This window comes from Ascaphus truei, chromosome 4 (genome assembly GCF_040206685.1).
Source record: "Ascaphus truei isolate aAscTru1 chromosome 4, aAscTru1.hap1, whole genome shotgun sequence".
Lineage (NCBI taxonomy): Eukaryota > Metazoa > Chordata > Amphibia > Anura > Ascaphidae > Ascaphus > Ascaphus truei.
This window is the reverse complement of record NC_134486.1, coordinates 62,389,536-62,409,814: the sequence shown is the minus strand read 5'-3', so window position 1 is coordinate 62,409,814 and position 20,279 is coordinate 62,389,536. Positions and strand designations below refer to the sequence as shown.

The 20,279-nt window shown below is 34.9% G+C and overlaps 1 protein-coding gene across 48 annotated transcripts in view; it reads left to right on the top strand.

Annotated features, from left to right (window-relative positions):
• NRXN1 (neurexin 1) overlaps positions 1-19,974 on the top strand; it is a 1,413,358-nt gene extending 1,393,384 nt beyond the window's left edge. For 26 of the 48 annotated variants that reach the window (XM_075595901.1, XM_075595894.1, XM_075595915.1 and 23 more), the window contains 2 exons: positions 3,212-3,299; positions 16,236-19,969. In XM_075595901.1, the coding sequence (XP_075452016.1) occupies positions 3,212-3,299; positions 16,236-16,540 (393 nt within the window). In that variant the 3' untranslated portion in view covers positions 16,541-19,969. Of the gene's footprint in view, positions 1-3,211; positions 3,300-16,235 lie in introns of all 48 variants that reach the window. The other 22 variants (XM_075595902.1, XM_075595916.1, XM_075595900.1 and 19 more) reach the window with 8 other exon arrangements.
• The last annotated feature ends 305 nt before the right edge of the window (positions 19,975-20,279 follow it).

Genomic DNA, 20,279 nt, shown 5'->3' with positions numbered 1-20,279 from the left:
ATTGCTACGAATGAAGTCTTAACCCACGAAGAGTGACACTTTGTCTTTTTTTTTAACCTTTATTAATCGAATAAGGGAACAACTTAAATGCTGCTCACATACTGCAATGTTTGCTAATGAAGCTGTTTTGCATCTCAAAGTTAGCATGCAGTCTGATCCATGAGTATGTACAGTATGTAGCAGTTGGTATGTTACCACATTCATAAAAACAGAGCCATCAATATTGCATGAACATTAATAATGCTTTTTAACTGGTGAATATAGTGTTGTGCCTGAAAGCAGCAAATTACTTTAAGATCTTATTTTGTCTTCCCTTCACTTGTGAATACATTATAGTTTTATATTACTTGGATTGGTATCACTATACTTGCTCATACAGATACGTCCTGTATTTTGTTTTCACCATAACCATTGCGTGTAAATTATTCAATTAGGATTTCTAACAATTCTATATTGTGGTTAATGTTGCACACAAATATAATTCTTTGAATATATCAATATCCCAGAACAGAGAACAGGGATTTATTTGACTCTGCTTAACTGAAAATCTTAAAAGTATACTAATATATTTTGAATTCATTATATGGTTATATGACTTATTATTTTATAGTTAAGTATTTAAATGATGTACTTTAAAGGCATTTCAGTTAGCAAGTGTGTCATTAAAAAAAATAATCACCTGGATTGCAACTTACTGCATTTGTTTTTTACAACTAAAGTCAGTAAAGAGGAACACCTGATGTAAGACGTGCTCATTTATAATATAACTTTCATTGTCCAGATTCTATGAATGTTAATGAAATTAGATATTGGGAGATCGCAAATGGCCATTCTGACATAAAGTACAGTACTGTAGATGTTACACATATCAGTGCTGTGTCTGTCTTTAACAGTGCCGTCTCCTTATCAAAGACTCCTGGCTGCAAAACTGGGGCATGGCTGATACAAAAAATAGCACCAGATTGATCAAAGTAATCCCAATGCAAGTCGTTGGGTTTTGTTCTCTTTTTATAAAACGAATGCATATTTTTGCACTGGTTTGGCTCCAGTTTTACAGCTTTGAAATAGACCCCAATATATGAAGATGCTGTAAATTAACGTTGCTCTATTTGTGTCAATGTGCATCTTAGAGATTAATTACTGGAGCAGCATTATTATGATAGGATGTACATCAATAACAAAGCACCCTTACAGCATGAGCTCATTCACATCTCAAACAGGTCCCTGACCATGACTTACCACATAATCACAAAGCAGGCAGCACTTCCATTGAAGACAGGGATTCTGGGTAATTACATGCAAATGAGGGCTCGTAGTGCATGGCTTTTTGCTTCTTATCCAATTTGACATTAATCCCTTTAATCTTATGACTACTGTTTTATGCAACCTTTACAGAAAGGCTTGGTAAAAGAAATGAATGTCCAGAAAACCTACTACAGTATGATAGGATGTATTCAAGTTTGCATCTTTAACTGGCACAGTTTTCCTTTTTCTGTGCTGCAGTTAAATCTAATATGGCATTAGCCTTGAGAGATCAACATCAGATTTAGGAAACTCAAGTTTCACATATTTAGTGCCAATGTAATTTTTATATATATATATATAGATATATATTCATGTATACATTTATTTATTTATATATATATATATATATATATATATATATATATATATATATATATATATGTAACAACCACTGTTATAGAGTTTATTGTTTCATCTTAATATATAGCCCCTGTAGTTTGATACAATAGATTATATGCTACAGTCCATTAATTTTTTTATTTTGGTCATGAAAAAGTAATTAGAAATGTTGGTCAAAAATAAATGTACCCCCACTGTCTATAATAAAAATGGCGACATCGCAAACTAATATGGATGGTTAAGAGCACTCGCATGGACTTGTATATAGATGTATTTATTATTCAAAATGGTCGACATTTTGGTCCCAACCTGGACCATTGTCAAGACTTTAGATTAGGACCGAAATGTCAACAATTTGTAATAATAAATACACCTTTCTACAAGTCCACGCGAGTGACTTCAACCTTACTTATTGATATGCCACATAGACTGCTTTATCTATGTCGTTGTGTGCACCCGTGGCTGTATTTGCAATCTCGAGTGCTCCTTCCTTTTTATATCACGTATGATATCACAAACCACCAGTCATAGTCACAGGCAGTTTAATGTGTGCACATTTTATTTCCCAACATTTTATAAAGCCATGTACTGTAGTCCAGTCATAATTATATTCTCTTTAACATGTGGCTAGTTTATATATTGCCAGTTTATATAGTTAAAATGGACACTCCTTAGTATTATTGAATAGTAAAAATGTCACAAAGAAAATTAAACTAAGCAGCTTGATATATTTATATAAGGACAAATACATTAAGTATTTAATAGGATTTAATAGGTTTATTTCTATAATCCCCCAACTTCTTTGTAATATATTGTCAAAATATACAGTGTAGAATGTAGGATGCCCAGTGTTCTATTAATATAGGAATCCAAAACGGAACCGTATCCAGAAATAGCTTCATATACACTGGCACAGTGCTTGAATAAATAAGCCTAGTGAATAGGATGCTAACCAATATACCCCTAACCCTAACCAATATATGGCCATAGTTCTAATTGGGAATATGGGAAGTGAGCATCTCTACAGTTATATTTTATCTAAAGATTAATTTCATTTTGATGATCATCATTATTATTATGAAAAAAATAAAATAAACAGAACACCTAGATCTGGGTTATTCATGTGAAATCATAATTATTAGAGTAATAATTGTGGACCCTTAATTCTACCATTTTAGTTATTCAACAACTCAGTTAATCAGTCAGCATTTGTCACTCCTCATACCTTTAACCAATCCTCATACCAGTCAGGGATTATCATCCAATTATGTAACCAGAGTAGGGACAACTAAATAGGGTAAGCCTATATTATAGAAGTATTTAGAATTGTAAGTACCATAGAAGGAACATTTTAACTCTAAAACATTGGTAATTTCTGTTTCCTCAAAAATGGGAAAGAAAAAAATCTTAATATGTTGTTTCCTCAAATGAAGTCCAAATATAGTGATCCAGTTTTAAACCGACTAGTTCAGTTCTGGCTCTTTGTGTCAAAAATGTCCCTTTGTATATAGGAGCATATTGAATGTTATCAGTTGCACTTTATCTTCCTTTCCTCCTTTTCTTGCAGACCACTGATGACCTCTTGGTTGCCTCTGCTGAGTGTCCAAGTGATGACGAGGACATTGATCCATGTGAGCCGAGCTCAGGTGGGTTAGGTTAGTCAACTTTTTTATTACTTTTTTTCTTTAATCTGTTTCACCTGCTGCTTTGCATGTATGCAATGATAAAGTCACATACAGATGTAGCAAACCTTAAGGTTTGCATGTCCGCGGCTGTGCACGGCCCCCCTGATGATCAGGGCCCGGATGGACTAACGCTGCATGGGGGATCTGATCCAAAAGCATGAATCCCCCCCACCTGCAGCGCTATCGTGGCATACACTGTCTTGAGTGGTGTGGCCGAAAAAGCAAACGGCCGTGGTGCTGGGGACAGTGTCTGCCGCTCAGGACAGTAAGTCTTGCTACATCTGTACTGGAGCAGATACTGAAAAAAAATGGGTAAATGAAGGAAATGCAGGTTGGGTGAAAGAAGTACGGGGGTTTATGTGTCAATGTCTCCTGGCTACAAAACCAAGACAAACATGAAATGAAAAAAACTTCACCAGAAGGAGATCCAGCTGCACCAACAACAATTTTACAATAGCCAGGAAACTCTATGGCTTGTGTAAGTTTATCAGAAAGTAGATTAAAAGCCTCAAGGTGACTTTTAGGGACAATGACAGTATGGCAAAGGGCACTCTGTAGTTTCCTAATTATTAAACATTGCAAGAAGCAGGTTAACTAGGTATGAATGTTTATGTCAGCTCTTCTTTTGACCAAAGGAAGTCACTAATTCTCCTTGCATATCAGGCATCAAAACGGAAAATAATAAAAAAAAATGTGTAAGCCTTGCAAGGCAAGCACCCGTTCCTCTAGAATTCTTAGTACTGTGCTACCTACATTGTCTTTTGTTTTACAGTTACACAGTGGTTAGAGGTTTATGTATTTTTTTTAAATGTATAATGTTGAAAAGATTAATGTTTCTGAGTATCTTGTCATGAACGCGTTGAAAACAAAGCTATGCATTAAAGGTCTATCTAAAAACTTGTAAAAACATACAATTTTTTCCATTGTTTTCTTTCAAATCTTCATTAGACATTAAAGAAATAGTATCACAGATGTTACATTATTATTACTGTTAGGAGTAATAAAGAAACCCATTTTAAAAGTGGTCAAACGTACAAATATAAACGCTAATATCTTAACAGTACTAAAGCATAAAGAAATAAATTAGTATATATAAAATGAAAATGTTATAGTAACCCTAGTTTGGTGGGGGTAGGGAGGGGGATGATGGGGATAGTTGGCCCGCGGTAAGTGCGCTCACTTCTGTGATTCCTAAGTACATTCAGAAACAGCATAGGTTTAAGAAATGCAATTCTACAGCACTATACACAAACACAATACACAAAATGCCCATACACAAGTGTGTAAGCCTCGCATTTCTTCTTACAGCTCTTCTTAGAAGGTCAGAATAAAGAGGTGACGTCAGGCAGTTAAATCAATTTTAAGTCTTTCTTAGAGTATCAGAAATGCATCAACAGGGGTAGGAAGCCGAATAATAGTATTCTAGATGCAGTTTGATTTGATAGGTATTATGTCGCAGCTAGGAGTATCAGTAACAAGAACAGCAGGTGGAGAAAATGAACTGGTTGACGTGTATGAGAGAAATACTGTATCATTACATCTTTTAATATAACTAGTAGTATTTTTGTTCATATTTGTTTTATATTTATTACGTACTAGTTTATCGCAGTTTAAAACCGTTGCCGTTTTGAAATTGGCTACATTAGCTTTTTTTACTTGCTTATAATATTATTATTATTATTATTATGCTGGGCATTCATGACTCAAGTACAGAGATGCTGTAAATGTGCTTTTATATTTTTGCTAGTTGTCATTGAGGTTTTTACCATCTTTAACTTATCACCGGAATCAAATGTAGCATTTTGCAAACCGATATACTGTGCCATATTTATATTGACTTTCTTTTTTTTAATATCGTAAGAATATCTTGTTGATGCCAATTTCTTGTACAGTATCTCAATTAAACGGGATCTTTAGCTGACAGAACTGGCCAATTTGTGGTTACAAATATGACTATAGTATCAATTAAAGAACCAGGTTTATTACAAACTACTAGGGGCACTGTAGAAATTAAAATGAATCTACAAGGGATTATTAAATATGTTTCCTTTGTATTACTTTATATCTACACAGTTATAAACCCCTGACACTATTACAATTGCTTATTTTTAATTGTATTTCTGTATTTCAAGTATAAAATTATTGTTCTCAAAATTGCCTCTGGATTGGCAATAATGTTACAAACAGAAATAGAAGCAGAAAAGAAGTCCAAAGAGAATACAATATGGTCCAGATTTAATAAGCAGGTTCTACTACATAATACATTTTCCAGCATCAGAAGATATCAGGCAGCCTATTTAAAAATATGGACTGCGTGTTGTCTTCCAGTGTGGGAAGGGATCTTAAAATGAATGGGCTGTTTGATGCCAGAAAGGTGTCTTATGGAGTGACATAGCTATCTTGAAATAGCAGAATTTAGGCCTACATTCATTAAGCTCCATTAAATCTCCGATAATATTCAGTATTATGTCATATAAAATAACGCAGGATATTTTTTCAATTTAACGCAGTTTCCACTCAGTTATTTATACACAATAACCAATATGCAGGATATGCCATTTCCATATGGTATTATGGAGACAATTCATTAAAACACATAAAATCCACGTACAAATATCACTTTTTTTTCTACCATAGGGTTATGTAATAGTATTTATTTGAAAACCCTATGGCAGAAAATAAATTAAACCCTTTTTATACCTGAGGCTTTCAATGCATTGCAAAGTTTCAGGATTAACAACATACACATACTGTAAAACACTACACATATATATCCCAACTCAAAACATACATATGTACCAGCTAACCATGAGCATGCTAGCTGGCTATTAAGTGCTACAAACCGGTTAATATATACCTACAGTACCACTACTGTACACTAACAGCTCACTTTGTGTATCAAAGAGACATTGTCTTACTAACCCATATGGCAAACACGGGTTTAATCCCCACATCCTTCCATGCATGGGCCTAACCATCCTCCCCAGGGCACCTACCACCATTGCCCACACCCACGGTCCCCAGACCTAACAACACCCCATTTATAGGAATGACTTACAACCCTGCTAGCCAAAGATGGTTAATAGGGCTCTAGTTCATTATACAAACATAAATAAAACATTACATGAAAAACATTATTCAAACTTACATTGCAATATACATCAATCTCCTCATTAATTTCCTGAGTGCTAGTGCAGCTTCATAGACCTATCAGGGACAGCATCTAGTCTCAATGGGTCCATGGAAAAAAATACCACTTACTCCACCACCGTGAGGTCAGCAGAGTCAATAATTCCCTTTAACTACTCCTATTGGGTAATCCAAGGGGCTGATGGCCATCCTTAAAAAAAAAAAAAAAAACATTTTATATATAAAAACAATCCTGTTTTCGTCAATTACTGGCCCCCCCAAAAAGAAAATGTTCCGCAAACATTAAAATGTGACCTAATCTAGGACCCGATTACTTACCACAATCCACATTCCACCTCAAAGTTGATTGAAGCCCTTAATCCTCTCTTGTTTATAGAATAATGCTCTATGAAAATGGTGGAAATCTTTCAAACTTTTCTGTATTTTCTGTCTTTTTTTTGCACACCCATCCTCACACTTCCTCTCTCTGCTGTGGATTGAAGTGTTATGCAAAGGAACAGCCTTTATATAGGATGATTTGCTTTCACGTGACATGAATCGCACTTACCAATGTTGTAAAATGCGGGTGGGACATTTTTTACAACGTCATTAGAAATAGCAGATACTCTATTCATCTGTGCCCATCATTTTAGTCTGAAGCGCCATGTACACTAATGGCACTATATAAATAAAGAAATACATACATACATACATACATACATTATAGCTAGTTTGTTTCATCAGTTTACTAGATATAATTTTTTTTCCACATCATTGATGAATATGTTCAAAAGCACAAAGCCCAATAAAGTACAATACTAAAAAAGATTATACTGTATATAATACTCATTTTCATGCAAACAGTTAATTGTTTATCTCAATTCCACTGCTAGAAATTGTTTATGAGCTTTTATATATAGTAATATCAGGAAATATTGAATATTGAGTTGAGCATATATTATATATACGATACAGTGTGTGTGTGTGTGTGTGTGTGTGTGTGTGTGTGTGTGTGTGTGTGTGTGTGTGTGTTTGTGTGTGTGTTTGTGTGTGTGTGTGTATAAATAGATTGTTACAACATACTGTATAATATTATTGTAAGTAAAAATAATCAATGATCATCATTGTTTTATGTATGGATACACACGCAGTATGTATTGTGAAGAAACTTGTGTCAGGAGTTATTTTAGTGGAGTAATTAACCACAGTAAACTATATGTCATTTTTTTCTGGATGAAATCCTAAGAATCTCTTTGAAATTATATTTTTAATTCATTCAGATCAAGAGATTCAGAAATATTAAATATAACAAATAGAAAAATAGAGAATTGATATACTCAACACTATGAGCAGAATAATTCAAGTAATTTGGGCTTTGAAAATATATGCGCCTGTATTTTTCCTCTGTAATAAGAAAACATTCGGTGCTATGGAAATGGAAGATTAAACATACTGGTGACATCAGATTCAAGCACAGATAAGACCAGAGTGACATATGTAACATTGCATTTAAAATATAGACAAACAATAATAAAACAGAAGATAAAAATGAAATTTAATTCACTTAAAGTATGTGAAACTAAAAGCTTTGATCCATATAAAGATATAATTGTTATCTCCAGAGAAACAGATGCAACTCTTACACAAAGCACAGCAATTATTGAATAAAGCAAAGCATTGATTTTAAAGTGAATGCTACAGTAGGTGTAACCATAGCCAGAAAGGAGTAAGAAAATGTATGTGTGTAAGATTTCTATTTAATTTATGCTGAATTATTGGTATTATAGGTTTAACAGCTTATGTGAAAACCCAAACAGTGTTCAGTATGTTAGAACCTATAATTTGATGTGTTTATTTGTTTGTATACCTGTATAAATAGATACAATAGTACTCGGTACGTGTTGGAAAATTAGATTTGAAGCATGATGTATCATATATATATATATATATATATATATATATATATATATATATATATATATATATATATATATATATATATATATATATATACAGTATATATATATATAAATTTATTTATTTATTTTTTTTAAAGGTTTTCCTTCAAGGCAGAGTAATTGGTTCCCATGCTTTCACACTGACAAGATCTTAGCACCTTTGATAAAGCTGATTATTTTAGCAAATAATTTCTTGCTTTTTCACTCCCCCCCAAAAAAAACACTTGTATAACATGATAATAGTGCTGACCAAGTACTACGTTGACTACACATCAGTATGCATTCTATGTCAAGTAAAATTCAGGTTTGTTTAACTTAAACCTCAGGTTGTCTAAAGGGCACTGCTGTTGGCAACGATGATGTTTCCTGAGTAAACTAGAGTAAAAGATGGCAGTTAAAGTAATTCCTACATGAAACTCACTGAGCAGACAAAATAAACTCTGACTGCCCACTCAGTGGTGACCTCAGATGACTAATAATGTTTAAGTATAGTTGATATTGTACTATGAACAATTATGGATACTCTTGCATGTTAAGAAAAAACTTATTACCTTTTTCTTCTAGATGTTATCCTAATAACTATTTATTCTGTAACTACTTGTTAAATGTAGAAGATATGAAACTTACATAAGCCACACACCTTGAAAATTAATACAACACTCACTTTTCTTTGAGCAAATCTGTAATTAGTTATAATCTATCCTCCTTCTTCAAAACCACTAGAATCCTATATTTGCGGATCTCGACATGCACAAATAGATCAATAACTTACACCAGACCATAAATAAATCGAAAACAGTCTGTTCTGTACCTTCTATGGATTAATAAAAGTCTAATTTATGTGTCCGTGTTTCTGCTTCTTGACTGCATTAGTACTTGGCCTAAAAAGTAAATTTTAAGTGTCTTATCAGTGTTATTTGAATAAATAATACAACCACTACGATAGTTTGTGACTACTTTACATATTTAAAAAATAAAAATAGACTGAAAAGAGTTGAAATGGATATTGTTTAACATGTACATTTTTAATTGAAGGCAATAGTAAATGTTTCAACTTTGTTGTGTTATTTTGTTAACTAAAGTTTTAATTAAACAACTGAGTGAATTACATGAAATGCATTTAATAATTTCAAACATTTAAGAAAGACAATCAAAATTAAAGACATAGCTTTAAAACACGTTTGAAATAAAAGGTTCTATCCTGTGAATATTTAGTGAAAGAAAGGAATACTTAATCACATTGGTAGGATTCAGGGGACTTTTTCCTGAAATTGTTAGAAACATGTACCTTTTACATTACTTTTTAACTGTAACCACTTGATTATTAGCTCCGAGCATCCACTGGTTTCCGAGATAATTATGTTTAAATGTGCCAAATTTTGGTCAATACGTTTGCCATCTAAGCCTTACTCCCACAGGCCAATAGAAAGTCACAATATCATCAGTGTATGTCAATATTGCTGCCTGTTAGATTACCCAATGGCCATCTTTGATTCTAAATGAATTTTAAACGCAAATAAAAAGGTTCCAGAGCTAGGAATAGTGCGGTCCAGGGGTCCCTCTGATTCTTTAAAATAGGATTAATGGTTATTGCTTATAATATATAGAGATGGACAGCATATCAGCTTTTAAAATAAATACAATTGTAGATCTGATCTACAATAAAGTAAGACATTTGAGGGAAAAGTTGAAGTTTGAGTTTTAGAAAATGTAAACACGTAACATAATATCCGTGTTTACAATTAGATTTAAATAATTCACAAGCATCTTTATTATACTGTACAGTAGCACACAAGAAATTGGAAAATTGGAATAAGAGATAATTAACTTACATGCGCTTTTATGCCTTGATTGTGCATTTGGTTTATGGTCCTGAATCAATATGAAAACACTAAGATCAGGCTAAAGATAGAACACAAAGGGAATGCATGTTGCACTAGCAATCTATTGGGAAAGTGACTGCAAAAATGATTCCGACATCTAGAGAGGCACACGATGAGTAAATAAAAACCTTCTACCCTGAGACTCATGTGATGTGCGGAATATAATTTTGTTCACCGCTACCTTCAAAGTGGTCACACAACCTTCCTAGCCAACTTGTAAAAGTACTTGAAAGAGATATCTTAATCGTCCATTGACTTTATTGAGTTGATTACATTTTTTTCATCGATAAAGTAGAAAAATTATATATTTTTGGGGCTAAATATCAGCTTGTCTCCTTGATACAAATGTAGTGCTGCAACTGCAGCTGTTGCGGCACCAAAGGATTAACCCTGTGGGTGGTCCCATTAAGAAGCATTGATCCCCTGCAGCACGATCACAGCAGACACTGTCCCCAGCACGCTGAACTTTGCTTGTTCATCCGCGGCTCTGGGGACCGCAAGTCTTACTACTGTACATCTGTATATATATGTTCACAGAGTCTGAAAAAAGGGCCCTGTCCCAAGAGATTCTCCCCACGAATTGGGGAAATAGTAAGGATAGCCTCCTATTGTGTGCACTCAGTTACCCCAAGGTGTAAACAGTAATTGCAACGTTGCAATTCTGTATAGGTATGCATTCTTTCTGAGTATGCCTTGGACATTGTAACTTATATGGTTTAAAAAGCCCTGGTGTCCCCTTATGGTGGTCAGTTGGTAATACGATATGGTATATAGTAAAAATATTATTTTAATAGTAACCAAATTTTAAATCCAGCAGGGATATAACGCAATGCAGTAGTCTGTGAAATAGCTAATAACGAGGTAGCATAAAGGTGAGCGTGCGCGCTGTCATGATCAATGGTACTGGATATAGGGGCTGTATGGTAAGGAATGGAGCTGCTACTTAGGGAAGTATGTCCAAAGATAGCTGTAGCAGATTAACCAAAAAGTGCCCTGTGTAGAGAAATATTTTTTTTAGCTGTAGCAGTAGTGAGAGGTAATGCCCCCATAGATAATATATCAGATTGCTGGATGTCTGGCCCAATACCTGGGTTATACTGTATATGCTATCAGCAGAGTACCCACAGGACTGGAGCAGCAAACATAGTAGTTATTAGGATTGGATCGGAGCTACTGCAGTGTATGTGGGTGACTGGCTGGCTTGGAGGGAAGTAACAGTTGCAGGTAGTGTGCAAATTCCTGCATTGTGTGCAGTGCTAGGAAAATGCCTTCCGTGCCATGTGAGCTAATCTGATAAATCCTGCAGCTCTTAATGGGGCTGTAACAAAGTGTTAGACAATAGGCAGACTGCTGGTCGAGTGTCACAGTAAGACCTAAAACGTAATAAAATGGTCTAGCCCTAATACATAACCCTACAATACAGCAGATAGGTAGGGGTAGGAAGCGATGTGCACTCTGATCAGACTCTACTGTATATTCTTTTCCTCTAGTGCACCTACCCGATTCTCACCCACCTCTCAGAGCTTGAGCAGGCATCACACCTCTAGCTCTTACTATATAAAGTAATCATACAATCACTGCCGTCTGTGTGTCAGACCATTGTCGAACAATGGTGTCTCATTTCATGCAGGGGAGACTGTGGCTGTCTCTACTAGTTCCTGCCCATGTATTTGTTAGTGTCTAAACTTCTGTATATGTTCCTGTCTGTGTTTTAATTTGCTTATATTACCACTTGTATTTTTTATTTATTGCACCATACTATTTATAAATAGCATGTTTCTGCATTCGGTTTGAGCAGAGGTGATATAGTTCTTGCAGATTACCTCACCTTCTCCAGGTTCAGATGTTTTTTTCCCCTTACATCCCTGGCAATTAACAGAGATGAGACTATGGTGGTCATTGTTTTCACTGGCTGATTAGGAGGCATTACTATTTAAAACATTCTTCTTATAAGTAATCAGACTAGTTCTCTGTTCACATCTCTTTTTTTTAAAGATCTCAGTAGGAGCAAAGCAAGAAAACTGATTCCTTCATTTAAAATAATGCTGCTGTGTTAATTTCAATTCACACTCTCTGCTGGAGTTTGAGTTTGCAATGTTCTTTATTCATTATTAATGAAAAGTGGATACGGAAGTGGTCAAAGTTTTTTCCTGGAATTAAGTCCAATTTTGAAAACAGCCAGGTATTATAATAACTTTGACATGCATTATGACACAGTGTAAAACTGCAGTACTATGGGCTGTATGATGCCAAGGTTGTATAGGGTATAATCTGTAAACACATCCACTTCGAAGTTAAAAGATCATTCAGAAGTTACCAGAGCTTTTTCAGTTCCATGCTAAAGAACAACAAACAAACCAGGTTTTCTTTTTTCTTTAGCCAACACTAAATGAACCAATTAACCTGTCTGTTATTATACCTTAGACCAGGGGGGCGCAAACTTTTTTCCCTGCGCCCCCCTGCCGGCTGTCCCCTCACTCCCGTGCCCCCCCAACCCCAACTTACCCTCACTCCGGCGTAATGACGTCATGTTGCCATAGCAACGTGACGTCACATGACCTCGCAGCGTCATTTTGACGCCGCGTTGCCATGGCGACGCCGGGAGGAAGCTGCCGGAGCCACGGGTAAGTATGGTTTATAGAGGCCCTGCAGCTCCCCCGGCACTTAATTTAAGTGCCTTCGGGAAGCGCGCGGGGCCTCTGTAAACCCCGTGCCCCCCGTCGGCAGTCTCGCGCCCCCCCTGGGGGTCGCGCCCCACAGTTTGCGCACCGCTGCCTTAGACAATTTGCTTATATTGCTCATGGTCCTATTGGTCCCTCTCATGGTCTGAACTGGGAGAGGGCTGTTTTAGACCAAAAATGTTCTTATTTTACTTCCCTGATAGTGCCATTGTGTATTTGGAGGAATTGCCACATAAAGAATATACATTTAATGTATCTTAAAGGTCAGATCCTTTCCTTATTTATAATGTAAACGTAACCAACAGATATTCATATTTCACCTGACTAAAAGTAATTGTTTCAAAAATTAACTTTATTATTTTCATCCATATTTTAGCTTAGTGTGAAATACTAGTTCTACTGATCTCATAATTGGCTACGTAGCTGTACTATACAAGCAAAAACAAGCTTCTACCATTAAATCAGATCCACTCAATGTCCTTTTCAAAAGGCAGTAGGTAACATCAATGAAATGACTTTTCCACAGGAAGACTGAATAGGTAAGTGAGTTAATTGAGGAAATGTGCTTAGTGTGAGAGACATTTCAGCAGGTGAAGCATTGATTTAGCTAGCATTTAAATACATTTCCTTGTTCCAATTCTAAAGCTTCATTGTTAATAGGAACATTCCTTTTTCCAATCAAGCTGAGATGTCACAAAGTGAAAGTTAATTGACATCTCTTGCGAGAGGGATGTTTGTACATAAGAAGTAAAGAACAGCTTTTACTCTAATAATATGTGATAACATTTAAAAGGTGGTACAATGGGTTGTGTGTTTCGTTCAAATAAAGCTGTATATACTGTACAGAAACTGATGTACAGTATACAGGGCGGTAAATAGCAGTGTGCCAATGGCAGGCCAATTACAGTATACTTTCGGGCTAAACTTACCTGCTAAATTCTGAGTTGTGTCGGACCAATGAAGCTTGTCGGGACTGGATTCATGTTCGATACGACAGCTTTACTGCACAGTCTTCAGCCTCAGACACCTATAATGCCTCTCATGAGGGCAAACCGATTTGTGTTGGAAAGTGGTGGCAAAGCTTCATTTTTTTATTGTGTTTTATTTTTGAATTAGCATTAATATGTAAACTAAATGAAAAAGAGGGCGAGACACAACTGCAAATTGACCTTATATACAGTAACTGAGTATTGAAGAAAAAGGAATGTCACTCCCAGTGTGTGTGGATTTCTGTTTGTGTGTGTGTGTGTGTGTGTATATATATATATATGTATATAATAATGTATATTGTATTTAATTTCAGAATAGTCAAAGTATAGTTTGCATGTAACACACAGAAGTAATACAATTTTGTCTTTTTTCCTGGTTCTTTTAAATAAATAGAATGTAGTTGCATTACAATACCATTCAATTAATAATTTCCTCTGCTTTCATGCATGGTATTACACCAGCATTACTTAGCGTTCCAAACAGCAATACGAGTAAAAAATACAGTGTGCTGATCAACAAATGACTGATTCCAAAGGAAGTTTGTTATGACTCATCCGATAAAGTTATATAACGGCTGGAAAAATGTTTAGTACTAATGAGTAATATATTAGTTTTACATGTTTGATTTTTTTAAATGTTTTTTTTCTAGGTTGACATTTAATGTTACTCTCATCGTACAAATAATAAACACAATTGATTATCATGTCAAGAATGATAAATATTGCTTCGATCTGCGGTGACATGCCTTTTTGACATGTGTTTAGTTGGGTTATCCTTTGAGTAAATATTTAACTTAATTGAGCGTAATATACCACATCCCAAAACATTTCTATTTATTATTACTATTTGCCAATTGAAATTAGTTTAATTTCATGAAAATGCCTGTTCTTTTAGTATAAACTCTCTAAACTTCCTTTAGCCGCCGTTGAGCATACAATTTTTTTTTGACCATAGCCTAAACAATAAATGTATTTATTTATTTATAAAATATTTTACCAGGAAGTAATACATTGAGAGTTACCTCTCGTTTTCAAGTATGTCCTGGATGAATTACATATAAGTGGCATTTATTTCCTGTCTACTTTGCATGATCCCTAATTTGAGCATCTGTGTGTACTTGTTGGAAACACAAGCCTATACAAAATTACAAGAAAACAAAATAAAGCTGCAATGTAGCAGTGTAATCAGAGGAATTTACCTTTGATTTCTGACATTGAGACATTCAAAAAGACACACAAAAAATAATATCTCTAATAGAGTTTTATGCTACACTGTATACCTGCAGCATGACGTTCAGCAAATCACCAGTATGTGCATAACATCGTCATTTTGATCTTATTAAGCAAAATACTTACCTTCCACATTATAGTGTATTTTTCCAATATACAGTATATGTGTATTAACACATGAGCCTGTCCCACCTACTAGCCCATCACCGTTCGGTCCGTGAGGATTTTAGATCCAGTGTGTGTTTATATATGTTCCCCATAGTTGTTAAGTTGCGTCGGTCATTTATTTAATAAAACTTTATTATTTTTGGTTTTAATTGCTGTTTGTAGTCTGTTGGCTGGAGGTTATATACCTCTATTTTTGGTCCTAGTGATTTCACTTTGTATCCATCCCCACCATATAGATTTATGTATGGTGACTTTGAGTGCTGTTATTAGGGCTTTGAGTGACCTCTTCAAGTCACTTGTCCAAGTGTTTATTTTGTGACATTCAAAAAGATCCAATGTATATATTTTAAATATAACATTAAAGTAAGTTGTCGTATAATTCTTCTCTTATAACTACTTACCATATTCAAAGTTGATGCATAAGCGGCAGAACACCTAACATACTGTAGCTTAAGAAATTGATATATTAAAACACAAGATTAAAAGATCTTCCTAAACATGACTTTTTGAGGAAACAAATACCTAGTGTACTGTATCTTGGTACATTGCTCCCTTTACTTTTAGGACACTCTGGAGGTTATTCATTAAACTGCTATAGTGCAGATCTGGGCACTGTTAAGTGAAATGAATAACCCCTGTCTGTCTGTATCTTCTTTTCTTCTCCTTAGTTGGTGCATGCAGTTCTAATGAATATGCAAAAAAACAACATGAAAAGCTACATTTATTGTGTTATTCCTGATGCATTTAGCTTAACATGAATCATTTTCTGCATTAGAAGATGCACATATGTTCATTGTTATATCAAAACTAACATTGGTGCAACGGTTGGTACTCTTCTCCGTATTAACCATTTTTTTCTTTTCTACAGCCAGTCCTACCAGACCAGGAGGAAGAGAATTCCCCGGCCCTGCCGAGGTGATCCGGGAATCCAGCAGCACAACCGGCATGGTCGTTGGAATTGTGGCTGCAGCAGCTCTGTGCATCCTCATCCTTCTTTATGCTATGTACAAGTACAGAAACAGAGATGAAGGCTCCTATCATGTGGATGAGAGTCGAAACTACATCAGTAACTCAGCACAGTCTAATGGCGCTGTGATCAAGGAGAAACAGCCCAGCAGCGCTAAAAGTTCTAACAAAAACAAGAAAAACAAGGATAAAGAATACTATGTCTGATCCCAGCCGCTTAATGAACATGTGTATAGAAATAGTCTTCATTTTATCTGAGACATAAAACAAACAAACTTATTTACTTTACTTTTTATGAAGCACATTGAAAAAAAAGAAGACAGGGAATGCAATCAGAAAGGAAAGACTGTTTTTAAAAACAAAACAAAAACAAGCATATCATGGTTTTGTTTCCCAGAAACAGGAGCCAAACAAGATTCCCAAATATCCACAGTGTTTTTCATGGACTCTGCCTGACGTTTTATTTGGCTGGAATGTTTTGGAAAGACAATGATGACACCAAACATTCGTAAAGCACGGAGTAATCTACAACATTGAGGCACAATATAAAGAAGCTACCTATGATTCTGGATTCAGCCAAAGTGCTAGCGCTTTCTCTAAAAGTAAGTTCGTTTTAACGCCAGCGAAGACTTGTCTGAACTTGCAAACTTCCGTAGTTTGCTGTCTTGTGCAATGAAGCAATGATTGAAACGTATTCATAAAAAAAGTGCTGGCTTTTCGGACAACTTGTATTAAATACTTCAACAAAGCCCCTTTCTGGTTGTGAGGAATATGTTACGGAGGCCTTATTTTCAGAAATATGGAATATAAGGCACTTTTTCAAAATGAAAACAAGAGGGATAGATGCAATCATTGGGAAATTTTCATGCACGCTTAATATGTTATTACATATGTTTATATAAAACACATCTATATGTGCTTTCTGGACTGTGATAAGTGATGTTTTATAGCCTGTTGTATAGACAATGCAAAATATATCTGCTCTTCAGCCATTTTTGGTAAAATAAATGTTCTAAGTGTTGCTAGGTATAGAAAGTTTTCTGATGTCTGATGCAACAGACCTGTTTCAGTTTTTTGCAGCCATTATCAACTACAAATCTCCTTTTTTTAATTTTATTTTGATTCTAGTGAGTATGCAGCTGGGGATTGAGTATGAATGTACATTCAAATGTTAGGGCTGGATCCACAAAGCTCTATTAAATCAGGGCCCATAACATGAGGTTACCAAATACAGGAATGGACTTTATATTCCCTCACTTAACATAATATCCTCAAAGACTATTATATGCAAAAACAAGGTCTGCACTACATCTCATTAGCAGTGGCTTTTGCATCACATTATAGTAGCAGAACATAGCATTGTATTCTAGTAATGTGACATTATACTAGTCTTGTGTTACGCTTATCCAGACCTCAAAATAGGGTTATTGCTGAAATGGAGAGAGACAAGAAAGGAGAGGAAAATAATGCTAGGAAATAATACTGCTGTGTTACACCCACCCAGACACTGCAAAAGCCCTATCTCAGTGTATGGATGTTAGTAACGGTAAGTATAGATATAACAACCTTAATAGCTTTGAGTGGATATGCAATGTTATGATAATGCCTCCTTTTGAATATCATTTGCATATCATTATCACCAATGCCCATTATACGTCTATGAGAGAAAACATGGCTTAACGTTGTTGTCCTTTGAAGATATAAGGTTAGTCTTAATGTTATCACGTTAAATGACTTAACAGAGCTTTGTAGATCTTGGCCTACATTCCATTGCAGCCAAGTTATAGTGTGTGGGTGTCAGGAGGTGTAAAGGGGTTTTCAGTCTTCTGCCCCTAATCCGAATGAAAATAACAAATTCAGCCGCTGACATGGACACTTTGGAAATCTTTACCTTAAATAATAAGCGTAGTGACCTCTTTGGAAATTGCCCTCTTACACATTCATAGAAATGATCACTGTAATGTTATCTACTACTTGGAGACAGTAAATATTTTAAAGTATTTACTTTGCATTGGATCACAATACAAATGTGAAACATCATATTGACATGAGATTGAAGTACAGAAGAGAACAAACACATTGTGTCTCCATTTTCCTTGTAAAAGGCAACAAGATGGCACATTGCATTAACTACACTATGCTGCCAATACTAAGGATTTTATTTTTGTTTTCTGAATAGAATATATTCTATATTCCTTGACTTAAAATGCATGCTAAAAAATTTTGTTTAAGAAAATTGTGCAATGTCACAAGGGAAAGTATTTTATGTTGTATTATACAGTAACATTACAGAACTGAACACACATCAGCTCTGCATATTTTCAATTAAAAGTTTCCAGGGTTATGAAACATTTATATATTCTAATTATTTAGCTCTGTTCTTTGTATATTGTTTGAATAGGCTCATTGCAAAAGACCAGAGAGTAACATATCACTCACACGGAAATGCAAAGAGAATGCATTAGGCTGAGAGATGGTACTTCAAGAGAACTCAGCCTGCTTACTAGAAGGCCTCCTGGGAGGAATATAGATGTTCACACTTTATAGACAGGAAGAAGGAATTTAAAATTAATTTAAACAGCAGGGGCAACAAAGCAAGAGACCTTGTTTTTTCCCCACTCAGTTATTGATAAATAATGCCTGGAATCCATAGACATGTTCGCTCGAGCTCTCAAAATGCAATGAAGTTGACAAAAATACTATTACTTAGGGTTGCCAAATACATTTAGTACTTTAAAAAGATATTTGTAAGGGCTTTTTTTGATAAATTCAGGAAACTGATAGCTAGTACTGTACACACACACGAAAAAGGCATTGAGGACCATTGCTTGCTAGGAAGCCTATCTGTACAATCCCAACTTAACACCACTGAAAGTCAGCTGTACTCAGGGAAAGACAGTTAATACCGTAGGTATATAAAGGTTAATGATAAAGTCACTAGATCTCAGCAAAGGTGAAAGGTTGTGTAAATACAAAATGCCCTGAACTAGGCTCGCCAAACAGATAAAAATAATATAAGACGACAGAAAGAAATATAGATGAGATTTATGGAATATGGAGTATATTATTTTGGTCATTTAAATGTGAATTTTAGTTTGATATTTTCTACAGTACAGTATGTTCACAGATACTGTATTTTGCCAACAACTTATTTTTTCTGCTTTACTACCAACCTTATGTAATTGCATAGAAATACATTTAAAATAAATCAGTCACAAAAATGTCTATGGGCATATATACAACTTTATATTTTATCAGTCAATCAAATTATGTTGCAAATATAGTATCATATGTATCTACCATTGTATCAGCTAGTCTAGCATTTAAAAAAATATAATTTTAACTACAGTACCTTGTATGACCGACAAATATTTTGTTGCCCATTGGTATGCTGTAATTAGTCTGGATGAGGTGGCTTATTTTCAATCCTGTAATGTGTTGCCTTTTTGACAAAATACAAAAGTGTGAAATGGTTCATCCCCAACAAATCAAGAGGCCAGCCGCCCCTTTATCGTATTTTGTGTGATAGATATTAACAATTTTTTTTTGTTGCAAGGCCAATTTATCCATTACTGGAAATGCTAAGCAAGTGGAATTTATTGTTTTGTTAATAAAAATGTTTCTTAATACAAAACATTTTGTTTGTTTTTTACTTACATGCAACTGTTACCTAGTATCACTATTGGAACTGAATTTTTTTTTTTTTTTAGAATATGCTACTGTAAATCACTGTTGGTCAATACACCTTTCAGCATTAGTAAATGTAAATATGTTCTTCAAATGTACTGTCTGAAGTACATCTCAATGATAGACTCCAGTACATCTATGATTACATCTGGAGAAGACAACTCTTCATCAGTAAACTCGTCTTTAGAACAAGTGACTGTATATCTGAAGTACTGTAGATATCTAAGGTCTTAAACGCTCATGTACAACTACTGTATAG